The sequence below is a fragment of the Asterias rubens genome, chromosome 20 (assembly GCF_902459465.1).
Source record: "Asterias rubens chromosome 20, eAstRub1.3, whole genome shotgun sequence".
In the NCBI taxonomy this organism is placed as follows: Eukaryota; Metazoa; Echinodermata; class Asteroidea; order Forcipulatida; family Asteriidae; genus Asterias; species Asterias rubens.
In genome coordinates, this window is record NC_047081.1 from 11,741,389 (window position 1) to 11,767,380 (window position 25,992).

A 25,992-nucleotide genomic window follows, 5' to 3' on the forward strand; every position below is an offset into this window, starting at 1 on the left:
ACAAATTTTGAGCATAAAGACTTTTATTATTTACATAATATTAACCACATTACTTCCATGTGAGGGTGAAATGTTTCTCAAAATGCTTTTAATACACAGGGTACATTTGCATACTTTCTTATTTTCTCTATTTTCTTACGAAGTTACACGGTTTTTTTTTTGCAAAATGCAGGGTTGATGTTGCAGTTTGACCGCAAAGTAAATTTTGTAAAGTCCTCTTAAGTATTTTGTTTCTTGTTTTCGGTTATATTCATGCACATTTTGTTGTTGTGGTATTAAATAATAATTTTCTTACTTTCTCTTTGTATTGTTTTGTTATACCATGCACACTAGAGCCGAATAAAAATAAATAACAAAAAATCATCAACGTTTCCAGACAAATATTTGTTTGGTTACTCTGTGAGGTAACACAAAAATACTATTATATTAAATTAGAGCTTGATCCCAAACAGTCCACATTCCGATCCGTAGTCACGAGTAAAAAGCATCAATCAAAATGGCCATAGCTTCTGAAAAAATAGTACTTTTGCGCGCGCGGTCCCCTGATTGGCCAACGCAGGAAGGGTCACTGCAGAGGTTTTTGTTGATTGGTCGGTGTTTTATTAAGCCCCGCCCCTGTGAGCTTACATAAATTCCGGAATTGGCTTTTGTGTGGGTAGTCACTTGGAACCAATTCTTCAATGTCACGCACATATCTACTGAATTAAAGATTGGTATGTATTGGTTTACGAAACCAAAAGGCAAAACGAGTCAACCAACCAAACCTTTGAACGCTCATGTAACATGACAAGGTTCAACTTGATTTCGTAGCTATAAAACACTTTGGGAAACGGAGTTATTATCCATTTTACAGTTTGGATATTTTGGTTTGAGGAGCTGGACTTTTTAGGGTAAGTTTGTTTCAATGTCGTGCAATATTGATACATTACAAAGTCTTGTAACTGCCATAATGTGTGTCCATGAAATGACAAACCTGTAAAACTTTGACCTCAATCAGTTATCCGGAGGTATCAAAGTTGTGCACATTAAATGTAAAATTTTTACATCATCCGACAGATTTCTTTCGGAATGTATCATTTCTTTTAATTTCCTTTTGTAATTTCCGTTGTGTATAAGATGTTTTACTTTTTGGGTTGTTGAGCTTGATATTAAAAAATATAGGCCTAACTTACGGTTTCCAGCTGCTGTAATAAAGGTTAATGTTTGGAAAGACAAGGCTGATTCTGAACTTGACACATAGACAACTTTGAACATAACAATTATTGTCGTGTAAAGAGGCAAAATCCGATTTAAAGCCAATTTGAGCCGAAAAATTAGATTACAATTTTAAAATCGACCCATTTTGGTCGTGAATTTCGTTACTCTGGTTAGAGTCGAAAGTTAGATCCATTTTGTTATTGCGGAAAACAATTTCTTATGAGGCACGGCCAATAAAAAGTGAATTTTTCAGTTTTTATATGTTGGTGATGGTGCATAAGGCCTGTTTTTATTCTGCAGTTTAATATATTATTTGAAACGGTGTTAAAGCGCTTTAAAATGCAGTGGAGTACATTTTGCCCCGAAAAAGCACAAACAACAAAATGTTATATAAAAATTGTTTTTGCTAATACAGGCGATATAAAAGAGTATGACACTGGTTGAGCGAGATACCAGAGTTCAAGTCGCCAGGAAGGTCAAGATAACCAATCAACGTTGCGTGACTTGTACGTAGGCTTATCTATACACGGTCAAACAATATCAATATTTGAATATTATGTGATTTGAGGCCATGCAGGTGAAGGATCAATTATTGGTAGTGAAGATATAGGCTACAAAGTCACGCAACGTAGTATTTGAATAGTTGCTTCAAGGCTTAAGGGATGTTGGTTTGGTTTTTATTGGTGGGGGGGGGGGGGGTAACAGAAGGGCCATGTAACCTATAAAGCGAAAAGAGCAGCAGATATCATGATATTTGATGAGGAAAGCTATTTCTGCTAAGCTATATTCATTTGTGCTTAACATCTGTATGCAATTCGGTTTAGACTTGAAGCAGAAATGGCCATTATAGTCGGCCGATTGAACCACTTGTAGGCCTATACCTCATGACTGCATCACAGACAAATCGCTCCTTATCTCCAACAGGAAGCCTATTAAAATATTTTTGCGAAAAATAAAATAAAGCCCAACTTTAAATAAAGCCCAAAATAAAATAAAAGCCCGAAATATTATAAAAGCCCGAAATATTATAAGCCAAAAACAAAATAAAGCTTATCGATTATTGATGAAGTGGTCGTGTTTCCGTTTCCCAACTTCAAATTTGGGGGTATGTTGTTTGGTATCGAACTGAATCAATATTTATTTTTTAAGGGAAATTTTAATGTAAGGGATACTTTATTCTTCAAAAGACTAATTCGTAATACATAATTGTTTTCTGTTTCAGAGTTATTATATATTTGAAGACAATGGAGGTGAAAGTTGAACCTGTGAGTATAATTTTAATATACGGCCTTCCCAAACCATTGTAAATGGCACTGGACACTGTTGTTTTATTACTCAATATTTGTTTTTAGCATAAAAACTGACTTGGTTATAACGAGCAATCAGAGCTGTTGATAGTATATATAATATTGTCAGAAACGGCTCCCTCTTAAGTGAAGATGTTTTTCAGTAACTAATTTCTCACTCAAATTATGCAAAGCACATAAAGTAATGTGCAACAAGGGTGTTTTTTCTTTACGAATTCTCTTGCAACTTCGATGACCAGTTGAGTCAAACTTTTCACAGGTTTGTTATTTATTTTTATGCATGTGTTGGGATACACCAAGTGAGAAGACTGGTCTCTGACAAAAATGACCAAACATGTCCAGTGCCTTTAAATGGAGCAGAGTGCATTTTACATTAATTGCTAATATCAAAGCGGCACCACTAAACGGAAACAACAAACAAAAGCCGGAACCCAGAGGTTTTGACAAAACAATAACAACCATTACCCCAATGCATTAATCGTTTTCCCTTTTTATAACAATGTGCAATTTAAGTTTAGGTAGATCTTTGATAGCTTTCTGTTTCACTTTATGTTAAACTTTTATTCTGAACTTTATTTATAAAGGCACTGGACACATTTGGTAATATTGTCAAAGATCAGTGTCCTCACTTGGTGTATCCCACATAAATAATGCTCAAAAAAACAAATTTGTGAAAATGTTGGACTCGATTGTTCGTCAAAGTTGCAAGAGAATAATTTAAGCAGAAAAACATCGTTGTTGCATAATGTGTGAGCTTTCAGATGCCTGAGAAAGGCTTCAGGCCTTAAGACTTTTTCAGATTCGAAAATTATAGTGAAAATTTACCTCTTTCTCAAAAACAACTTCAGAGGGAGTCGTTTCTCCGATGTTGTATACTACCAATAGTTATTTGTTACCAAGATCAAGTGAGAACCCTCCTGGTCTTCGACAATTACCAAAACGTGTCCAGTGCCGTACTCGTACGGGAAAGAACATAACGTGTCCAGTGCCGTACTCGTACGGGAAAGAACATAACGTGTCCAGTGCCGTACTCGTACGGGAAAGAACATAACGTGTCCAGTGCCGTACTCGTACGGGAAAGAACATAACGTGTCCAGTGCCGTACTCGTACGGGAAAGAACATAACGTGTCCAGTGCCGTACTCGTACGGGAAAGAACATAACGTGTCCAGTGCCGTACTCGTACGGGAAAGAACATTACTTCTAGAAACTCCTTCTCACCATTGCACATTCAAACCGTTTTATTCCAGACACAGAAACTTCTGTCTGATGACGGAAACAACCATTTTGGAAACTATGGTGCAGTTAATGGAGTGCATAGTGGTCACAATGGTGTCGGGATTGGTAGGAAACCAAGATCGGACACGCAATCCAACAATGTCGTTTTGTCATGTCATGACATCAACTACCTCGTGAAAACGAAAGTGAAGAAGCAGAAAGTGTTCAAGCCGATTCTCAATAATATCACGTGAGAATTGTGTTTACTTTTTGTTTGTCTTAGCCTTTTAGAAAGACTCTGCTAGAGTCGAAACGTCAGGCAATGTTTGGTTTTATTTTAACTTATTAAAGAGACACATTACCTTCGGATTGGGCACTTTTGGCTTTGAAAAGCGTCTCAAGTATTAATAATTGTTGGAAAGATGTTTTGAAGGAAGAAACATTGTATGTTTTTCCTTAACTTCTATTCGTGAAATAACACAAACCCTAATATTGTGTAGGATCGAAATATTTGGTTCTACAAAACAGCAGACCGTGTGAGTTTATGATGGATGTTTATGTACGACATTGTAGGCCTACTCTAAAAACATCTTTCCAATCATAATTAATCAATTCATACCAAACTGGGTTTTGTTTAAGCCCAAAAGCGCCCAAGTCCAAGGCAACGTGTCCCTCAACGAATGTTGCGGTGTGAGCTTGTTGTTTTTTCTGATAGAATTCATGAACGGACTTTGAGGTAGGGGAACAATCACAATTATAGGATTTATGTAAAAATCGGTATTAAGAGTAATCTTGGTGTTACATATTCTTGAATTTTGCCTAATTTTGTTTGACTTTTCTTCTGACTTTTTAGTGCTGTGTTTGAGCCAGGCATGAATGCAATCCTTGGGCCAACTGGAAGCGGCAAAACTTCGTGAGTGCAAGCATTATTTTCGCTTTAATTTTATAAGCTTTGAAAACCATCTGTGAAACTGTTTTACCTCATTCGCCTTGTATAGTCAAATGCTTGGAGATTTCCATTCAATCTACACGTATAGTGTGAACCAAACATTATGCTGTGCGATCGAAAGTGCAAGCTGACACTACATCACCTTGGACCAATTATAACACAGAAATGGAACGGTTACGTCACTACACCTTTATCCAATGAAATCGTTGAATCAAATTAAATCAATACCAATGCCTGTTTTATCTTTGTAAATAAAGACAAAGGACCAGTCTGTAGGCTAAGTTCAGGTGGCGACTAGACCGAGCATAATATAGTCGACATGGTCAATTCGAGAGTACCTCTTAGTTTCTGGTATAGTCTCGTCGCTCACCCGAACTTGCTCCAATGTTCTCAAACTTTGTCATTTCAGACTGCTTGATATCCTCGCAATGAGGAAGGATCCCAATGGAATGTCTGGTCAGGTCTTGATTGATGGAGCAGTCCCACCCCCTGATTTCAGACTCATCTCTGGTTACGTCGTTCAGGTTAGAACTGCTTCATTACATCATTTCAAGAAATTATAAAAATTTACTTAATTGCGTGGCCAGATTTAGGCAAAGTAATTTCGTTAAAAGTTTTTCTCTGTACGATTTTTGACAGATGATTCTGTTTCAAATCGGAAAAACATACAACAACTTTCGGATAATATTTTTGTCTAGGAGAGATTAAGTAATTGTTTTTTTTTCGCTCTCATTTTCAGGAAGACATTGTCATGGGGACGCTCACTGTCCGCGAAAATCTGACGTTTTCCGCGTCCGTGCGATTTCGTAAGACGGTCAGCAAAGCCGACAAGAAGCGTCGTGTACAAGAGGTTATTGAAGAGCTCTCCTTGCAGGATTGTGCAGAAACTAAGGTAGGGATCTTTATACCCTAGACCATGGAGGAAATATTCATTCCTCCATGCCTAGACTATGTTGCGTTGTGTGCAACGGAAGAGCCCAAGACCGACTCAGTACAGCGCCATGTAATGCGTTACAAGGTGCTGTGGCGCAATATGCCACCCGAAACCAGGAACACTGGGATGGGCGGAGCCCTCTCTTTTAGACAAAGTCCGAGAAAGGGAGTTTATATTTATTGACCAAACCAACAGCGGACGAGCCGCCAATTACAGTTATTCTTACTGTATAATAATATGCGGATAATGCTAATTTGATTTTTTCTGTGGAAGAATTATTGTCTGCTTTTCTCTTCTCCGCTGTAGATTGGTAATGTGTACATTCGCGGTGTGTCTGGCGGTGAGCGGAAACGTACTAATGTGGGCATGGAACTCATCACACGACCTAATGTTCTGTTTCTAGACGAACCGACTACTGGACTTGATGCAAGCACTGCTAATTCAGTCATTATGCTTCTCTCTAAGTAAGGATTGTGTTTTCTTTAGGGTGAAAATAATATGTTAAAAATTTGTGGTTTTGTATTGATGTTTTCGATGTTCAAAGGGGACGTTTGGTTGTATTTCACGGGTTAGCAAGAAAGTATGCGGCCAATTTGCGAGTTCGCCATGGATTTGTATTGTTACGTCATTCATTAACTTTCGTGCACCTGACGGTTAGCATGCCTTTTCCTGCTTACGGTTATGCAGCGCTATGAATGGAAATCGCACAGTAACAACAAAATCGGCCGCTAAGCAGCTCTATGAAATTGGGATAAGGTACATAACAGAGTTAACTCTACGCAAAAGGAATGATCATTCACCCGAGACACAAATCTCAATCCAAACGAGACTCAACAACCCATGAGGGACAAAGCAACCTGGCACCACTTCATCAAAGCTGCTTCTACTATTCCGTCTGAGGACGAAGGATGATGATGATGATGAACTCTTGGTTTTTCTGGGGTTTTGGACAAAAAGCAATGCATGATATATTGGGACAACTTTTAGTCCATATTACTCATAAACAAAGTTACATAAAATACTATTGTGTATAATAGATTACATATTATTATCTGGATTTACCAAAAATGCTTCTGGATTGAAGTAAAGTCACGCATGCCTTGTTGCATGCGTGCTCGCAATGGTTTATTGTCTGATGACACAATGTATCACACTAAAAAATACCTTTTCAGTCTAGACTTTATTATGTACATTAAGCCAGAAGATATACTGGTTTAACTGTTGGTAGTCTCATGTGATCCGTTTTCATTAATACTGTCTGATACCTTCTTCAGTACAATCCCATAGATTTTTCTTTCGATCCGGATTTATGGTTCGCTGAATGAAAGGGGATTGCGGTGGCGGCGAAATACATTTAACCTTTTGAGCTGAAAACGTGATTTATTATCGTATATAACGAGTCAGTCGTTATATAGGGCGGTTCACACTTTCGTAAGTTTTGTTTCTTTATGTGTTGCTAATGCCGTTCACACCGAACTCATTCTTACGACGTTATGATTAAAGGCAGTGGACACTATTGCTAATTACTCAAAATAATTATTCGCACAAAACTTTACTTGGTAACGAGTAATGGGGAGAGGTTGATAGTATAAAACATTGTGAGAAACGGCTCCCTCTGAAGTGACGAAGTTTTCAAGAAAGAAGTAATTTTCCGCAAATTTGATTTCGAGACCTCAGATTTAGAATTTAAGGTCTCGAAAGCAAGCATCTGAAAGCCTCAACTTCGTGTGACAAGGGTGTTTTTCTTTCATTATTACGACCAATTGAGCTCAAATTTTCACAGGTTTGTTATTTTATGCATATATTGAGATACACCAAGTGCGAAGACTGGTCTTTGACAATTACCGATGTTGTCCAGGGTCTTAAGCAACCCCCACTATTTTTGGTTTTTAAAACTAAGTTGCTATAATACTCTTTGCTACGTAATAATTTTGTATAAATTTGTGTCTTATTTTCTTAAAACCATTTTTCTCTTATTATTAAAAAAAACTTTCCCAGGCTAGCAGAGAGAGGGCGCACTATTATTCTCTCAATCCATCAGCCGAGATATTCAATCTACCGCATGTTTGACAAGTTACACCTCTTAAATAAAGGCGAGACAGTCTACCACGGCAAAGCCAACAAGGCTCTGGACTATTTCAAATCTCTCGGTAAAACAACATGATTCATTTGTTTTTGTTAGTCATTTAAATAACTTTGGAATATTTGTATACACTCGGATTGGTCGACGACTGGTCACGTAGTGTGTATTACAGCCCCTATTTGGTTAAAAGTTCGGTCCGTTACTGCTGCCGGCCACCGTCCTGACTACGTAGTGCAAACCGGCTCCCTCGCATCCTGTATTAGTTTTCTGGAACTGTTTATACTAATTCAAGATTCTCAAGAGTTACCCCGCTGTACTCGGACGTCTGAAGATATCTGTAAAATGAAATGAAACATCGAATTCATGTCGACAAATAATCCATCTTGAAGAAGGAAAGGCAAAACGGATAGATCAAATCACATGCAGGTATATATGACACGCACCGTAATACATTTTAGACAAAAATAGCTTTCATACAAACTAAAACATTTTCACAATTTAAATTAATAAACAATACCTTCAGACATTGATTATTATAACAACTTGAATATCACATTCATGAACTTCATTTTCTTTTTCCGTTGCCAAGGTTACCATTGCGAAGAGCATAATAACCCTCCTGACTTCTTTCTTGACGTCATCAACGGTGACTCGTTTGCCATTTCTTCAATCGATGATGAATTGGGTAAGAGCGGGTTCCTGCCCCCCTTCCCTCTCCACTTAGTAAAGCTAAAAGGGAAGAAACTACACAAAGTTACATCAACCATTTTGCACATGTATCTCCATGCAGGCTATTTCATCTGCTCACAACCGGACTTTCTCCTTTCTCCTTTGCTCCCCGAATGTGGAACAAGCTCACAGTATGCATCAGAAATTTTAACTCCTTGACATTGATAAAAAGAAATCTCTCAAAACTCACTTGTGTCAGATGTAAAAAATGTTGTAGTTTTATAGTTCCATTTGGGGGTTTTGGGGGGCACTTTGATCTTGATGTAAACGCGCTTTATAACTAATATTTTGTTGTATGTATGAGGATAATGAAGTCCATCTGGAAAGGAAATCTCCATTCATGCAGTTGTGGATTCAGGTGAAGAGGAGTATTATGCCAGATCGAAACTTGAAAAGTCACAAACTTGAAAAGTACCGTAAAAAGCCAGAGAATAAATATCAAAGAAAGCCTTTTTGTAATATTTTGTTCAACACTAACAACGTAAACTATGACGTCATCGTTTCAGGGGCAGTGGAGGAGGGTAAACCCAAAACCGAGCCCGTACCACCCAAGGATCTTGGGAATTTCTTTCTGAAGACGCAGGCTTACATGACAATGAAGAGCAAAGCTGATGAGATATATGAAACATTCTTGAATGTGGAGGCAGTAGGAGGGGCAAAAGTCAGCTATCCTACGTCATTTCTGAGACAGGTGAATTGAAGCAAAAATCGCACAATAATGTTTCTCTCTGTTTTTTAAAGATGTTAAATTCTTAAAGGATAAAGAATTAGAATGTCGTTATTACTATCTGTTTTTACCCTTACACCAGTACTTTCCCGAGTTCTGTGGAAAAAAACAAATGCATATTATTCGGATGGGATTCGAACCCACGACCTTTGCAACTCGACCTTTTCAACTCTCTTTTTACAATAAAATACAACGTTGAGACTGACCTAGCGTTGGTATGGCCATTTTGGAATCCTTAACGGTCGTTTCTGTCTCAGGACTGCTTAGAATATTTAGCATGAATAATGTTATTAATTTTGGTTTTTACCCATGTTAATAGCACTGTATACTCAGTACTTTCATTATCCCCGATGCAAATTTAACATTTATGAATAATGTAACTAATAAAGGATCTGTGACGTCATATTTGTTGATGTTTCTTAAATCTCTGTTTGTAGCTGTTTTACGTCTCGGGAAGAGCGACTAAGAATATCTTGAGGAACCCGAAGAGCTCTTACATGCAGGTATGTTATCATGCAGACTATCAAAGTATTACAAACCTTATTTAGTGCTGAACTAGGTCACGGAGATTCTGTCCCCCATAAAGGGAAAATAACATGGGCTGAAGAAGAATGATTCAAATGAGGGCGCTACCAGAAGAATTGTGTGCACAGTTCGCCATAAAATGGAGAATAGAATCTCCTGCCACGCCCCCAAATTGCCTGCAAAAATTGCCTCGTGTGACAATGCCCTGTATACAATAATGGTCCATTGTCTTTCATCGTCAGGTGATTGTACTTGCCTTTATCGCAGTGATCGTAGGTCTCATCTATTTCCAGATTGACAAGTCAGCTTCCTCGGGAATTCAAAACAGGTATGAAGTAGAATGCATTCAACATGACGACACGAGATCGAAACAGTGCCCTCACTGATGTCAATGAAGACCTCTCATTGGATGAAAGGCTGCAATTACTGCTATTTTTATTATTTGTCTTTGTTTGGGTACTTTTTGTGCGACACAAAACACAAATGCCACAGATTTACATTTTAAACTTCGGGTTTAAAATAATGATGGTAAAAAGCTTCCTTTAAAATATTACTTGCTGAGAAATGAGTAAAACAATTTCACGAAACTAATGTTCTTCTAATTCTCAGTGAGACGAAAATGATTGTAGTATGTACAACAGATTTACACGTCTCTCCTGAAATCATTGCTCTGTAATTTCACCCTTTTCTCAAAAACTTGACGACTAATGAAGTTGAACATCTTATACGGGTAAGAATTCATGACTTGGCATATTATTGATCTACAGAGGGTATCAAAACCATTTAACCCAATGACGGATAGCTGTATTTTAAAGAATTTTCTCCGTTTTTTACAAACTCTTGTAGGGTGGGTGCTTTCTTCTTTGTCGTGACGAATATGATCTTTGGTAATGTCAGCGCTAATGAAGTCTTCATCGCAGAGAGAACGATCTTCCTGTAAGTCTCATCCATTATCCATCCAATATTACAAGAATTAAGAGAATACAACATTATTCTGGGCCCAATTATTTTACAAAGCTATTTAAAGGAACATTACAGAGTTTTTGGTAACAGAACAAAAATCGTCTAATATCACAGATTTACTAAAACTTACATGGTCTAACGATGATTGTATAAAACAATCCCTTGAAAATTTATGTCTGAAAAGTAGGTTAATACTAGCTAAAATAGTGTGTAGTCACCATTGGTGTTGCTAGTACACACGTTATTTATCTTGCTTATCAAAAGAATTTAGCAAACGGGACGTCCGCTAAATAGTTTTATGAAAGTGGGCCCTGTTTTTCGACCGCGGGCTAAGGGCACCCTTTCTAAATGACGGCATGTGCTACAAAGATGTATTTTATTATTTATTTCTCTTTTCTTGCAGTCACGAGTCAGCGGGCGGTTTCTACCGGGTCTCAGTCTATTTCTTCTCCAAGGTCTTCTGCGACCTCCTGCCCATGCGCATCGTACCGACGTTTCTGTTTGCCGCCATTACTTATTGGATGATCGGTAAGAAACCTAATTATAGGCGTGTCTCATTTGGGAGGGGGTTGGTGAAACTTGATGTCAAAGTATGATAAAGGGACGCACAATAATCTATAAAAACCTACGCAGTCATGTAGGGATTCCAAACCCAATCCACTTAGGGCCAACCGGCGTGACTCGAGCCGGGGTCCCAGAGATGGAAGGCAATTTATTTCGGTTTAAAAGACAACACATTGTCTGTAGCATTACATGGCATACTCAAATCTTAAATGAGATGTTTACAAAGTTTAAGAGTTATACAAAAGACGTGCAAAATCTGGACCAGCAAGATGTTAGGATAAAAGGTTTCAATACATCGATACATACAATGGAAGATAGCACTATACGCCAACCCCGACCAGGCAAATACCTCCCAATCCCAAAACTGTCATTAATGTTCATGCTCCAAAGAGGAGATCGCACGTACACCCTTTTTCCATTTCTTTTAGCCTTCGAGAAAGACTCTGCTAGGGTCGAAACGTCAAAGTCATTAACTATTTTTCGCGTTTATAAAATCGGTCCTTTTGGTGAGTTGTTTGCAACAGCGAATTATATTTTCCCAGCCTTCTTTCCACGCAGGTTTCCGACCAGACGCAGCAGCCTCTTTCATTTACGCACTGACTCTTATTGCGACCGCTGTCTCAGCAAGTAGCCTTGCCTTCTTACTGGGTGCATGCTTCAACATCTTAGCCATCGCAAACCTCATGATTGCAATGGCTTATGTCTTCATGATGGTAATATTTCTATCTTTATTAATAATCTTCAAAAACTAAACTAACATTACACAGACAGACTCTTCGGTCAGACCCAAAGCCGAAGCCTATGTTTTAAACGGTTTGTCTAGCATCAAATAATAAAATAATTTGTTAGAGTGTACTTCATTTTTAATCTATTTCTTCTTGCACTGTTGCAGATCTTTGGTGGACTGCTGATCAACATCGCTTCCTTGCCTAGCTGGGTGCAGTATTTACAATACCTTAGTATCATTAGATACGCCATGAATGTGAGTAACGTATGCCAATTTAGGTGTATCGGCGGGAGAGGAATGGGTACATGGAAGGGGTATCCCATGTAGGACTACCCCACCACCCATGGGAGGAGGGTATCCCATGTAGGACTACCCCACCACCCATGGGAGGAGGGTATCCCATGTAGGACTACCCCACCACCCACGGGAGGAGGGTATCCCATGTAGGACTACCCCACCACCCATGGGAGGAGGGCATCCCATGTAGGACTACCCCACCACCCATGGGAGGAGGGTATCCCATGTAGGACTACCCCACCACCCATGGGAGGAGGGCATCCCATGTAGGACTACCCCACCACCCATGGGAGGAGGGTATCCCATGTAGGACTACCCCACCACCCATGGGAGGAGGGTATCCCATGTAGGACTACCCCACCACCCATGGGAGGAGGGTATCCCATGTAGGACTACCCCACCACCCATGGGAGGAGGGTATCCCATGTAGGACTACCCCACCACCCATGGGAGGAGGGTATCCCATGTAGGACTACCCCACCACCCATGGCAGGAGGGTATCCCATGTAGGACTACCCCACCACCCATGGGAGGAGGGTATCCCATGTATAGGACTACCCCACCACCCATGGGAGGAGGGCATCCCATGTAGGACTACCCCACCACCCATGGGAGGAGGGTATCCCATGTAGGACTACCCCACCACCCATGGGAGGAGGGCATCCCATGTAGGACTACCCCACCACCCATGGGAGGAGGGTATCCCATGTAGGACTACCCCACCACCCATGGGAGGAGGGTATCCCATGTAGGACTACCCCACCACCCATGGGAGGAGGGTATCCCATGTAGGACTACCCCACCACCCATGGGAGGAGGGCATCCCATGTAGGACTACCCCACCACCCATGGGAGGAGGGCATCCCATGTAGGACTACCCCACCACCCATGGGAGGAGGGTATCCCATGTAGGACTACCCCACCACCCATGGGAGGAGGGCACATGGGAAGGGGATCGAGAGGATATCCTTTTTGATGACGTACTGAATGTTTTAGTGTTTGGATGATAACCAAGAATAACCATCGCCACTTTACCCACAGGCTCTGTCCATCAACGAACTCAGAGACCAGGAATTCTGCGATCCACCTGTCGCCAATACGACGCAAAATTGGTAAGGACAGAAACTAGAATGAGTGCTATAAAATTAATTTGTAAGGACATAATATAGAACGAATGCAATACTTAATTTGGGTAAAAGTATTATTTCATTTAAAGAAGTAGTTTGACTATTTCAGTAAAATTTTTTGTATCCCTCTGTGTTTCAGCATTGAAGGAAATGACTACCTTGAGACTCAAGGAATAAGTTTTACCGACTGGGCAATGTGGGAGAACATCGTTGCCATGGGTGCGCTTACTGTCGTCTGTCTGTTCCTAACTTACGTCCGCTTGAGGAATATTCCAAGATTTAAATAAAGACAGGAAGAAAAGATTTATATATATATTCAGATGAAGGGCCCTTTCCAAACCTCGGCTGGGGCTCCGGTGTGGCAGGGGATTCTGCCACCCTCCTCCCCCCCCCCCCTCCATAATTATATGGCGAACTGTGTACAAACTTCTTCTGATAGCGCCCTCTTTTGAATAATCATCCTACAGCCCATCTTGTTTTCCTATGCGAATGATGCGAATGAGGACAGAATAAAGCGTCGGCCTCAAAATATTGAATACAGACAGATTTGAGAACCCAGAAAAATGGATACAGTGTAAATATTTTGCCCATGATGACGTGAGGGTTGTTTTCTTCCAACTTGAGATGTTTTGGATGACATTATCTGAAATAAATGTTAATATTAATTTACGAGAGGTGTAATTAGAGGGGCTAGGAGTATAGTGGTTGAAATACTTTTTTTTTCTTTTACTGTAAAAAACCTGTGGGACTTCAACATAATTCGTTTTGTATTTTGATACTTTTTAATGAATTTGCACTGTTTGCCATGTCAGTTTGTAATTAATGATAAATTTTATAAATCGCCTGTTACAAAGTTTAAAAGCGCCATTTTTTTTATACCATCTCTGAATAAACATAACATTATAATTACTTAACTTAGCATAAAAGCAAGTAAGTTTTTAACATGGCTTTGAATGATTCAAGACAGGATACATGTCGGATGTAAAGAGGTAGATTGTTCCATAATGTTGGTTGTTGGTTGTGTTTTTTTTACCCATAAAAACCGGCTGCAGTGCAGAGCATAATATAAGCCGAGACTTGGAAAGAGTACCAAAACTTTGATGTTTTACCGAAAGTTTTAGGGACAGTTCGTTAATACTAACGCTTACATTATAAGGATTATTAAATTTAGTTTTCAATACCTTTTAGAAATGTCTTAATAAAATAATTCTCATGACTCTACTGCCAATCAGTAGTGTCGGTATGCATTCATGGAGGTGATAATTTGCGTCATGAAAAAGGCTGCCAATGTTCACGTGTGTTTGTTAGCAGGCACCCTGTGTATGTGAATTTAAGGGCGAGAAGATGATTATTTGGGCCTACCCACTTTTTGAAAATCGTACATTTTGTTTGTATCAATGTTCAAACAAGAATTAAAAATAACTGAAATCGTGATCTGTTGGTGTTTCGAATTTCAATATTATTTTGTAAATTATCAACCAAGAGTTCCGTTCCGCATGCAATTATGTCCTCTATGCAATACTATCCGGATGACATTATTGCATATGCAATAATGTTCGCCGGACGGTTTTGCATATGCAATCGTGTCCGCCCGAACGCTGCTGCATAATGCAATTAGGTCCGCCCGGACACATTTGCATACGCAGTTGTGTCCGCCCCCGTGCAAAATCGTCCTTGTAGTAAATTAAACGCCCTTGGTCGACGGAACACGTTCGCCATTTGTTTTACAAGCTTTAAAGTGCATGTCATCTCTGGACATGGGAAATGTTCAGCCGTTTGGATATTCGCTGCTATCATAAAATGCGTGAATATTCATGCTGCATCTATAGGTCCACCGGACGGTTTTTGCATAGCCCCGGACACGATTGCATATGCAAAAGTGTCCGGAGCGGACAGTATTGCATGGCGGACACAATTGCATTTGAAACCGTTTGTGATGTTTTTATGTGGTCCTTTGATTTAATTATATACATTTTGTTTATGTTTAACTAATGTGTTTTCTCGAACTCTTTTCACGTCCAGTGCACATTGCTAGCTGCCATTCGAAACGCCGTCAAAACAAAACCATCTCCTAAAAGGCATACTTGTGTCAAATCGAGTCAAAGAAAATGGGCAGTGTCCAGAAGCTATTTAAACTGATACTTACCTATTAAGTTTTCTGTAAACACTTTCACAAACAAGTTGCCAACCAAAATGGGTGCCGGGAAATAATAATAATGCCCTTCCAAACAAAACTAGACCCCGCTCTTCACTCAATTAAAAGGAAACAGCGCCACCTTTTGACTGTTTGGTATCTTGTCAGCGATTTAGGAATAAAGCTATTTTTACCGTGTGGCTGATGCATGTAATTTGTATGTACACTATATACTACACGTCGTATGCACGACCGTACGGATGTACAAATGCAGCAGAGACGTACAACGACGACTTCAACAGCTGCATGTGTAACGACTTCGACAGCTAAGGTTTGACATTTCGGCGTTGATGGATATCAAGTCACAAACAACATGGAAGTAGAATGTTTTACGAAACTTTGAACCGCTGTTAAGTGAGTATTACTTAGTCTTAGAGACTGTAGTGTATTGACGACCATATTATTAGTTGTAACTTGGTCAGTGGAAATTACAAACGCTTGTTGAATTTAGCATCGACTCCCACCACACAAAAAACTCGTAGTGGTCGAATCTTACACTGGGCTACAGGCAGACAGGCCAAAGCCAAGTCCTTACTCTATCTATGAGTAAACTTATGACCAGACACGTCCAGCAGTCTTGAGGGATGACTTTCTGTCTTGTGTTTTACAATTGAATAGCAATAACTCGCTCATTGTGTGTATTATTTTGAACAGAAACAAATTATGTTCGTCTGAAATTAACTGACTGTTCAATTGTTGACTCAACTCCTTGACTTTGAAGTTGAGTCCTTGACTTGATTGATTGAGTCTGAAAATATCTTTAGGATAACTTTCCGTATGGCGCCACCACCTTTCCACTCATTTTTACAAAAAGGGATATCTCTTTGAGGTAAATTACATACTATATTATTAATACTATTTCATAATCGAATGAAAAAGTGGTGGCGCCATGTGGAAACTTTTCCTATCTTTAATTTCAATATTGTTTTGTGTTGAGTAATAAATGAATGAGGTTGTAGTACACTTTTTCTTTAAAGGCAAACTATTTTTTGGGTTTTTGGATTCTTTAAATGAAGATATCAATTCATTTAAATTTTAAAAAGGAGGTTGCGTTTTTGAAGAATCGCCGAAAATCTGAAGCGATATGTCCATGCCAAACCTTACCTTGCAGGAAGAAAAATCCCCAAATTGGCACAATCTCAGATCTGCTGATGTAGGCTTCCATTTATTTTCCATTAATTTTAAGACTGATTACCAGAACGTTACTTGACTTCTCATTAGAAGCTAAAATTTATAATTGGGGTCCTATCATTTTGGGCCTCTAAACCTGATACATTTTGTGGCCAGCGGAAGTTCAAGTGTGGATTAAAGGATTGTGTTCTTGCTTGTTTGGTTTCCTGTATCCCCAATGGACCACAGTTGCAGTTTCCTCTTTTATAATAAGAGATCTGACTGATTCTGAATCTATTTATAAACTTGCATTTCCACTTTGACAAAGTGCGCAACATGCTGCATTTACATACAGTGATGTAGATACAATACTTTGGGTGTATTTATAACTAGGAAAAGCTGTTTCCCCTTTCAGTTGAGAAATCACATGGCATCCTCTTTTATTTTTTTTTTTTTTGGGTACACCCTTCTGGAAAGGTTTGTTCGGAAACTGAAGTCATACAAAAAGAAATTGTTGCTTCAGTCAAGTGTTCAACCAACACTAAACACGGTCAGGTAAGGTCCAAAACCAAAACGCGCTAGACTCTATTTATAGATGGATCAACATTTTGGACAGTTTACTCTGACGATACCGGCAGAAAGACTACCGTCCGAATTCAGAACCACCAAACACTCAAAAGAGATCTACATGTTGTACATACACATGAATGGTGTCACAGCAAATTTCTTATGTTTAAATCCATTGTGACAATTTCTGGTTTGCGTTGAGATTGTATTTATGTTTGCATGGTATACAAACTCAAGGGTTTTACAGAAATGAGATTATTGAATTCAAGATTCTACTTTCTCTTCCAAACAACAGTTACAGTGATGTCTGATGAGGGACCCAGCCATTTTTGAATCATGGAAAACTGAAGTTTACGAAGAAGGAGAACTTTCCTTGTGTGCAGCCCATCGGCAGCAGGATTTTGCCGGAACTTTGGATCAAAATGCAGGAATCGAGCCAAAAAGATGCAAGGCGGGATATCAACAGTCTTGAAGTTTAGCCTATCCTCAGCTTCCAAGTTGAGGAAAGTACATGTAGGAGAAGTCTAGTCACTGACAAGACTCCTGCGACCACACCCACATTTGACTTCCAAGTAAGGAAAGTACATGTAGGAGAAGTCTAGTCACATTGACGGGACTCCTGCCACCACACCCACATTTGACTTCCAAGTTGTTGACTTTCATAAAGTCAACATGAACGTCATTCGCTATTACACTATGACCACTATAAAGAAGTTGATGGTTCTTCTTGTAGTTTTGAGCCTCATCTCAATGTGGTTTCTTAGTTACAGCGTCTTGCCACTGAAAGGAGAAAATGATAAATCACTGCATATGAGACTCCCATCGAGTCAGTCTGTGTCAAACACGGAGACAAAAGACGGGCATGCTTCCAAACGGCAACCCAGTAAACACTCCCCAGATCGGGAAGGAGATGAAAGTCATGTATTACCGTCAGCGCTGGTTATCATCGAACGCTCGGATTCAGTGTTTGCGTATAACATCACCAGCGCCCTCGAGGCCAATAGAATTGACTTTACGGCGGTGCTTATTAAAGAGCGACACTGGCCTAGATTAGAACACAAACAGGTCGGGAAATTCTCCGTCATTATTTTTCAGGGTATTCACTTGTATTTAGACATGGACAAGAACTTACTTCAAGCTATTCATCAGTACTGCAAAAAGTATAGCGTTGGAATTATATTTTTCGCCGTTGTGAGAAAAACTGACGAAGCTTACACAAGACAGATCGGTGATCTTCCAGTGTACATGGATCAGCGGCTCAGTTTGAAAGATCTCGTTATAAGCCCGTCGGCTGACGATGTTTTATACGTGACAAAAGCTGGCCAGCGTATCAATGATTCGTTACCGTACGACGACTGGACAGTGTTTAGAACTAAACATACCTCTTACAGACCAATCGTCCAAGCCAAAACTTTAAGTCAGGATCTACTGAAATTGAATTCACCCGCCGCTGTCCTGCACACGACGATGTTACTAGACGAGGGAAATTTTGACGGTATTCGAAGAATATTTATCGGCAATGACTTGAGATTCTGGCTTCACTACATCTTATTTTTGGACAGTATTTCTTACCTCTCGCACGGACTTCTCAAGACGTCTCTGGACAGATACATCCAAGTCGACATCGATGATATTTTCGTCGGAGCTAAAGGAATCAGAATGACTGCACCAGATGTGGAGGTATGAACCAAATTCTTTTGAATTCTAAATCAATATCTGAAACCCTTTCACAGTGAAGAGCCATTCCCCAGGAAATAAAACCCAAGAACATTCAAGGCTTAAAATATTTCAACCCACAGTAATTTCAATTTTTTCGCTATTATCACTCTTGAATAAGACTTTTCCCTCACTCCATTCAGGCGCTACTCTTACAACAAGACATCCTAGCCGAGAAGATTCCAGGCTTTAGTTTCAAGCTTGGCTTCTCGGGAAAGTTCTTCAAACGCGGAAACGAGAAAGAGATGGAAGGGGACGAGGCCTTGGTGAAAAACGCTCAGAAATTTTCCTGGTTCCCGCACATGTGGAACCACGCCCAACCCCACACGTTTGACAACCAAACGCAACTTGTTAATGACATGAAGAAGAATGTTCATTTTGCTAAGGTAAGAATCATTGATTAATTATCCTTTAACTCTAATAAGCAAGGATGACACAAACTCCAACCCCTTATATCGCCGTGTTCTTTATTAAGGACGACCCCCCCCCCCCCCACCCAAACCGAGTGACCCTAGTTTACAAAATAGTGATTTTGTGCATTCCGGGGCATTCTCTGGCCGGCAAAATACTGCACTGTTCATAGGTTCATCACACTGTAAAAAACACTAAACTTGATACCAGTCCTGTTGTACTTTCAGACCCACCAGATTGTTGTAGATGAATCCTATGCCATAGCACCACACCATTCAGGAGTCTACCCAACCCAGTTGATTCTCTACAATGCCTGGAAGCAAGTCTGGGGAATCAAGGTTACCAGTACGGAGGAGTACCCCGCCTTGAGACCAGCGAGGAAACGGAAAGGATTCATCTTCAAGGAAATCATGGTAAGGTTTGTTTATATTATTTAACCCTGCTACAGTTAGACCATTAAATATAGTCCGCTGATTTTTAATGATAGATAACTATCTGCGTGCATTAGTATTTCTTGATTGATAATGTCCTCTTGTTTGTGATAACATACTGTGGGTTGTAAAGTGTGTTTAATTTTTGAATATTCTTAAGTAACTGTTAGCATCTTTATTGTTTAACTAATGTTATCGTATCTGAACATATTTGTATGAAAATTGTGCATAATAAATAAAAAAATTATTATTTGATGACCCCCATCGAGTGCATAAAATATATTGTACATGTGCGATAATGGCACTTAATAAATAACATAGTTCATACATAAGACTGGACATAAGACATAAGAAGACATAAGAAAACTTTATTGAAAAAAACTTTGCCCTGAAAATTTTTTGCCCTGAAAAATTTAATTAGCTACATCTTGTGATAATTCTCGTTCATGTTATAACATCTCATGTAGGTTCTTCCAAGACAGACGTGTGGTTTATTCACACATACCATCAGGATGAAAGATTACCCTGGAGGAAGGGAGAGACTTGATGGCAGCATCCATGGAGGAGAGCTCTTCCAAACCATCGTTAATAATCCAGTAAGTTTACTCTTCCTTTTCCCACCTTGGCGCACCATCGACTCGAGCCAAACTACCAAATAATCCCAAAGGCAGTAATTAAGCAGCATCCAGCAACACAGTCCAGAGTTCTCCTGAAGACAATCAGAGCATACTGATCGAAATGTTGAGTTGTTAACCCCTGGTCTTTTTAAGAACCAACATCACTCAACAGATGGTTCTTCCGCAAACCTAAAGTGACTTTAGGGCAAGCCAGGGAAACTCATATTGTGCTACCACAAACTCATCTAAGTTGTATTAAGGCGAGCTTTGAATTACATGCAGGTTTTAGAGGGGAACAAAAACTTTTGAGACGTCTGGGAGTTGGGGTACACCAGAAAATCCATTGGGATGAGTGGGAGGGAAATCCTCATGCCTTGTGAACGTACTTAATATGTACTGATACATGTATACTTTCTACACAGATGAACATATACATGACCCACATGACAAACTACGGCAGTGACCGTCTGGCGTTGTACACCTTTGACAAGGTAGTCAACTTTGTGGAGATGTGGACCAACATCAGACTCAAAGCAGAAAAACCAGTCAAGCTTGCCAAGAAGTATTTTGAGATCTTCCCCCAGGAAAAGGAGCCGCTGTGGACAGTAAGTTATCTTTAAAACTATTGGATGAAACAAAAGAGTCGCAGGCTGTATCGTAAACTTGGGAGTGATCCCTAGCTATACGCCAGGTACAGGTTTTATGGCTACTGACTGGCAACCCCGACCAAAGATATTTTAATAAAATAGGGAGACCGCCAACATACAAACTGCTCCAGTGAACTTTTCTTTGTTCAATCCTAACTTAGTTTATAAATTTACCCAGTCAGTTTCCCTTGTGGCTTATTCCTTAAACCAAGAATAGCGTAGCAAATGCATTGGGATGAAAACAAAATCAAACTAGTTCATTGTTTGTGTCGTTGCTTTTGTTTTCAGAACCCTTGTCAAGACAAACGTCATTTAGAGATCCGACCAGAGAAGCCAAAGTGTACCCAACTTCCAAACTTGCTTGTGATTGGACCACAGAAGACAGGTTAGTTTCAACCCCACCCCCACACCCAAACTTTTGGTAGGCTCCTGTCACATTTTAGTCTTGATCAAGGTGTGCTGGCTGGATGTCATGGTTTAGTCCCATTTAGGCCTGTCGTGACAGTTTTGCTATAATAATGTCCCAAATTCAAGCACAACCCTTTGCCTTGACCACCCAGCAGGGTGGATATGTGCGCATTACAAGTCTTATTATTATTATTATTATTACAGTATGTTGGTTCATGCACTCTAACTGAACACACAAACTAAAACCAAATATAAGGCTAGGCACCTTTTGGCCAGCAGTCCACTAGAAAGTTTTTCTGTCATTTTGTTCAGGAACAAGTGCATTGCATTCCTTCCTGTCCATGCATCCCAACATCTATAAGAATCAACCCAGTGAAGAAACGTATGAAGAGTTGCAGTTCTTCTCAACCACTAGGACGTATCTTCAAGGGCCGGAATGGTAAGATGCCAGAATTACTCCTTAAGACACGCTAGACCCGTTCCCATGTAGAGCTTAACTTTCCTAATTCCTTTTTCTTTGTTTTCCTTTCTTTCAAAGCGCCAAGTGCAAGCTGTGTCTGCTCAAAGCCACCAAAACTCAAAAGAGATTTATCACATGGTTGATCCAAGATTTTCATGTTCCATGTTGCTATTTAGCCTGTAGGCCTTCAAGTAGTTCTGTAAAACATACACATTTTTTTTTGTCCTGTAGCTAAACTTTTGTTTGCACGTAATGTTACTGTACTTTGTGAAATGGCAAAATAAATAGTAATAGTAACAATAACATGCAAACTCGAGTTGAGTGTCTTCGAGTTGAGTGTCTTGAAGACTCTTATAACCCATGGATGGTTTCACAAAACACTACAAGATGCATCTTAAGATGAGTTGTCGGTATCACCATAGTGATTTGTGTTGTGACATCATATATTGCTTCGCAAGTAAGCTTGAGATTCGTCTTTGCTATCCAGAAATTGAGCCCAAGTCTTCCCTCTTCATATTATGGGAAAAAACCTATAAATGGCCTGATGTTCGACCCTAGAAGAGTCTTCGAGAAAGACTCTTCTAGGGTCGAAATGTCAGGCCTTTAACTATTTTTTGCATTTATACCATAGGTCCTTTTCGTTGGTAAGCAGTTTGCAATTGCTTTTTGTTTTCTCTAAAATTATGAACAATTGCCTTTTCTTAAATATAAAACTCAGTGTTTTTGTCCTACTTTAGGTATATGAATTTCTTCCCGCAAGTTGAGGATTCCACGACGGCTCTTCTATTTGAGAAAAGTGCCACCTACTTTGACAACGCCAACGCCCCCTTAAGGGCCTACTCTCTCCTACCGAAAGCAAAACTCATCGTTATTTTAATCGACCCGGCAAAGAGGGCTTATTCTTGGTATCAGGTAGGCTTCAATTTTATTATTCTTTAGAACTGCACTTTTAGGTTTACTCAAAATGTTGAAGATTGTCAGAAAAAATGTAAAACAATTTTGGGGTGCTGGTTGGCATAGTGTATTTTTCAGTCAAAACCACAGTGGTTGAATTTGAATAGTCACACAGTAGGTGTCCTTTTATATATTAAACAAATGTCTTCTCCGCTTTGTGATTGTGGTGAACCCCAGATGATGCGCCACATGATAGCTGACTGCCCACTCTCTCACCTTGATGGTGGCATTGAAGCCCTTCACCTGGCTGAGGACCTAGCTATAAACTGGCTTACGGACTTCAGAACGGGATCAGTATAGCTTACGACATCATCATCAGTCTCCATTGAAATGAAAACAAATTGCCGCATATGTATCAAAACAAGGAATGCAACATTTTATCTGTAAATAAATTATCTATGTTGTGTTATATTGTACCGTATTGTAACGCTTTCTCCAGAAGACGATCAGAGCACACCGATCGAAACATCGAGTTGAAACCAGCAGTTCTTTTCAGAACCACCCCAACTCATTAGAGATAGTCATGACGTGGTGTTACCGCAAACCTTAGCATATCGTATTTTCCCAATGAAATTTAAAATCCTACTTATTGTAACATTGTTTTGTAAAGCACGAGCGAGCCCATGCAAACCCAGCGAGTATGAACTACACTTTCTACGACGTCATTTCATCAGGGACAGAGTTGGGTAGACAGGTTGTGTCTCTCCGCAATCGATGCCTAGACCCCGGAAAATATACACAGCATTTACAGAAATGGTTACAATACTATCCCACTGGCCAGGTGAGAAAAGATTCAAGGCTTTAAAATCACAAATTAAGGGCACAGTTTCATAAAGCTGTCAAGTACACGTAGGAAGAAAAATAATTGGTTGTTGTGCTCATAGGAAATGTGCCAAAAAAGTGCTACATGTACAAAGGAACAGGATACCAGCTGAAATGCCTTGTAAAGTACATTGTTAGTGGTTGGTTTCCCACTACCTATTACAAATAAGCTTAGTGATATTTCTTTGAATTTTGAATTAAGTTTAAGATATGTATTTTTTTGAAATTTATATTAATTTGTTTCAATTGACTTTCAGCTCATGGTGTTAGATGGTGACTTGTTAAAAGCCGATCCAGTGGCTGCCATGTTTAAAGTTCAGCGATTTCTACACATGAAAAAAGTTGTGGATTTTAGCAAGAGCATTATGTAAGTATAAACTAAAAACTATTTAAGGATTGAACTAAGAAAAATACCAATACAAAACATGCAGTTTGCCTGTGTTACATAAAACTAAGTTCAAAGGTGAAAGTTACAAAAATTTACTAGGCCAGTAAAATAAAAGTGAGGTGTATAATTTTGTTGTTTAGTTTCATTTGATTTTAATTTCGGTTTATTTTTTTTCACAGCTATGATGCAAAGAAGGGTTTTTATTTGATTTTGATTTTTATATTGGGTTTTTTCACAGCTATGACGCAAAGAAGGGATTTTATTTGATTTTGATTTTTACATGGTTTTTTTTCACAGCTATGACGCAAAGAAGGGTTTTTATTGCCCTGTGGTGACTAAAGGTCATACTAAATGCCTCGGCAAAAGTAAAGGTCGTATCTACCCACCTATGGACTCGGAGTCAGAGAAGTTTCTGCAGCATTATTATCAGAGTCACAATGTTCAGCTAGAGGCTTACTTGACGAGTATTAGCCAGTCTCGACCGGCGTGGCTAAACAAAGCTCTAACGGAAAATACAAAATGAAATCTGCCCACTGATCGGCATTTCTTTAGGGCAAAACTATCGAAACTAACTGGTGTCTGATGTTACTTGATCTGACAACAATGTTTATGTCCCACCTCCCAAAATTTAATTTCCATTCATTCACATTATGATCGAAACATTCAGTTGTCATCCACCGGTTCTGTTCAGAACCAACCCTACTCAAAAGAGATTTATACATGGTGCTACCACAAACCTCACCACACAGTTTCAAATCATACTAAAGCATAGTTTACTAGTTCAGTCCTCGGTCCAACACCAGTCACTCAACACCAAAACTGTTGGACTCTGGTTATGGTGGTATGCCTGTCCCCATGTAAAGCATAAATCAGTTCAATAGTGCAATTGCATTCCAGTTGGATTTTGGAGAAATGACCTCAGTCAGATTGAGCCCTGGAGTTTTAAAGTGGAGTGTTTTAAATATTTAAACCATATCTCTCATGAGAATGTACCAGTACTATAATTGTGGACAACTTATTTTAGAATGTCAAAAAAGTTGGCTTTCTTCATGTTTAGAAATATTTTTATACCACAAAAACAAATCTAATGTTCAGGAACCATGTTGGTTCCTGACCACAGTGTTGTGTTATTTTAAACAAACTTAAAACTGCCAAAGAGTACTACATGTAAAGCTTCCTGTGGTTAGCTTCCTGTGGTGGTAGGGCGTATCCCACTCCTGACACCAAATAGGTTTTATTTATTGTTTTTTAACGAAATCACTAACCACAATCCTCAGTGTATTTCTTAAGCCATTTTCACACTCATGATTAGCTCATGGAAGTTGTCCATGCTTAGCCCATGAAGGTTTTCCAATTCCGTGCTTAGTTTATTTGGTATATAGTACATGTAGTTGCATTCTGTGCATTCAGGGTTGGCCTATCGTTTTGAGCTGAACAATAATATTTGACTGGATCAGCAAACACTAATCGTCAATTTCAAATTCAAATCATGTTGCACAAATTCAGTCATTGTAAAGTAAATTCAGTACTACTAGGCTGACCAGGAAATACCCTGAATTGCAAGAGGGCGCTATTTTGTTGGTCTATTGCGCAGGAAACTAAACCGCTTTATATTTTTTGTACATGAAACGAGCACTAGTACTACTCTTGGCAATTACATTTCAATTCGATTGTGCTTTTTTTTTTACTACAATATTTAATAATTAATTTGAGGCAATTAATTTGTGTACGGATTTTTTTCGCAAAATGCATTCTTATAAAGCTAAATATTTGTCATAGGTTAATTTCTTCTTGTAAATAAAATGAAGTAGACCAAAATTCCTTTTAGAGTTTAATACTTTCTTATGCTGCATGGTCAAAGTTGTCTTCGGTTTTCGTCCCCAAAAAATGAGAGAAAATCGTGTCATTTTACGGTTTGATA

General features: G+C 39.2%; 2 protein-coding genes across 2 annotated transcripts; both read left to right on the forward strand.

Moving 5' to 3' along the window:
• Positions 1-634: 634 nt before the first annotated feature.
• Positions 635-14,774, forward strand: LOC117303608 (broad substrate specificity ATP-binding cassette transporter ABCG2-like). The gene is made up of 18 exons (XM_033787822.1): positions 635-890; positions 2,420-2,462; positions 3,754-3,971; positions 4,575-4,634; positions 5,080-5,194; positions 5,410-5,562; positions 5,911-6,068; positions 7,603-7,754; positions 8,277-8,372; positions 8,923-9,107; positions 9,581-9,646; positions 9,911-9,996; positions 10,515-10,604; positions 11,035-11,159; positions 11,754-11,908; positions 12,088-12,177; positions 13,261-13,331; positions 13,486-14,774. Exons 2-18 carry the CDS (start codon positions 2,442-2,444, stop codon positions 13,631-13,633), a joined length of 1,989 nt encoding a protein of 662 aa, XP_033643713.1. The 5' UTR covers positions 635-890; positions 2,420-2,441; the 3' UTR covers positions 13,634-14,774.
• Positions 14,775-15,769: 995 nt separating this feature from the next.
• On the forward strand, positions 15,770-24,669 carry LOC117303825 (bifunctional heparan sulfate N-deacetylase/N-sulfotransferase 3-like). Its single transcript, XM_033788207.1, has 12 exons — positions 15,770-15,894; positions 17,513-18,897; positions 19,077-19,319; positions 19,572-19,757; positions 20,243-20,371; positions 20,815-20,997; positions 21,328-21,424; positions 21,760-21,886; positions 22,645-22,819; positions 23,472-23,642; positions 23,941-24,050; positions 24,369-24,669. Exons 2-12 carry the CDS (start codon positions 17,890-17,892, stop codon positions 24,592-24,594), a joined length of 2,655 nt encoding a protein of 884 aa, XP_033644098.1. The 5' UTR covers positions 15,770-15,894; positions 17,513-17,889; the 3' UTR covers positions 24,595-24,669.
• The last annotated feature ends 1,323 nt before the right edge of the window (positions 24,670-25,992 follow it).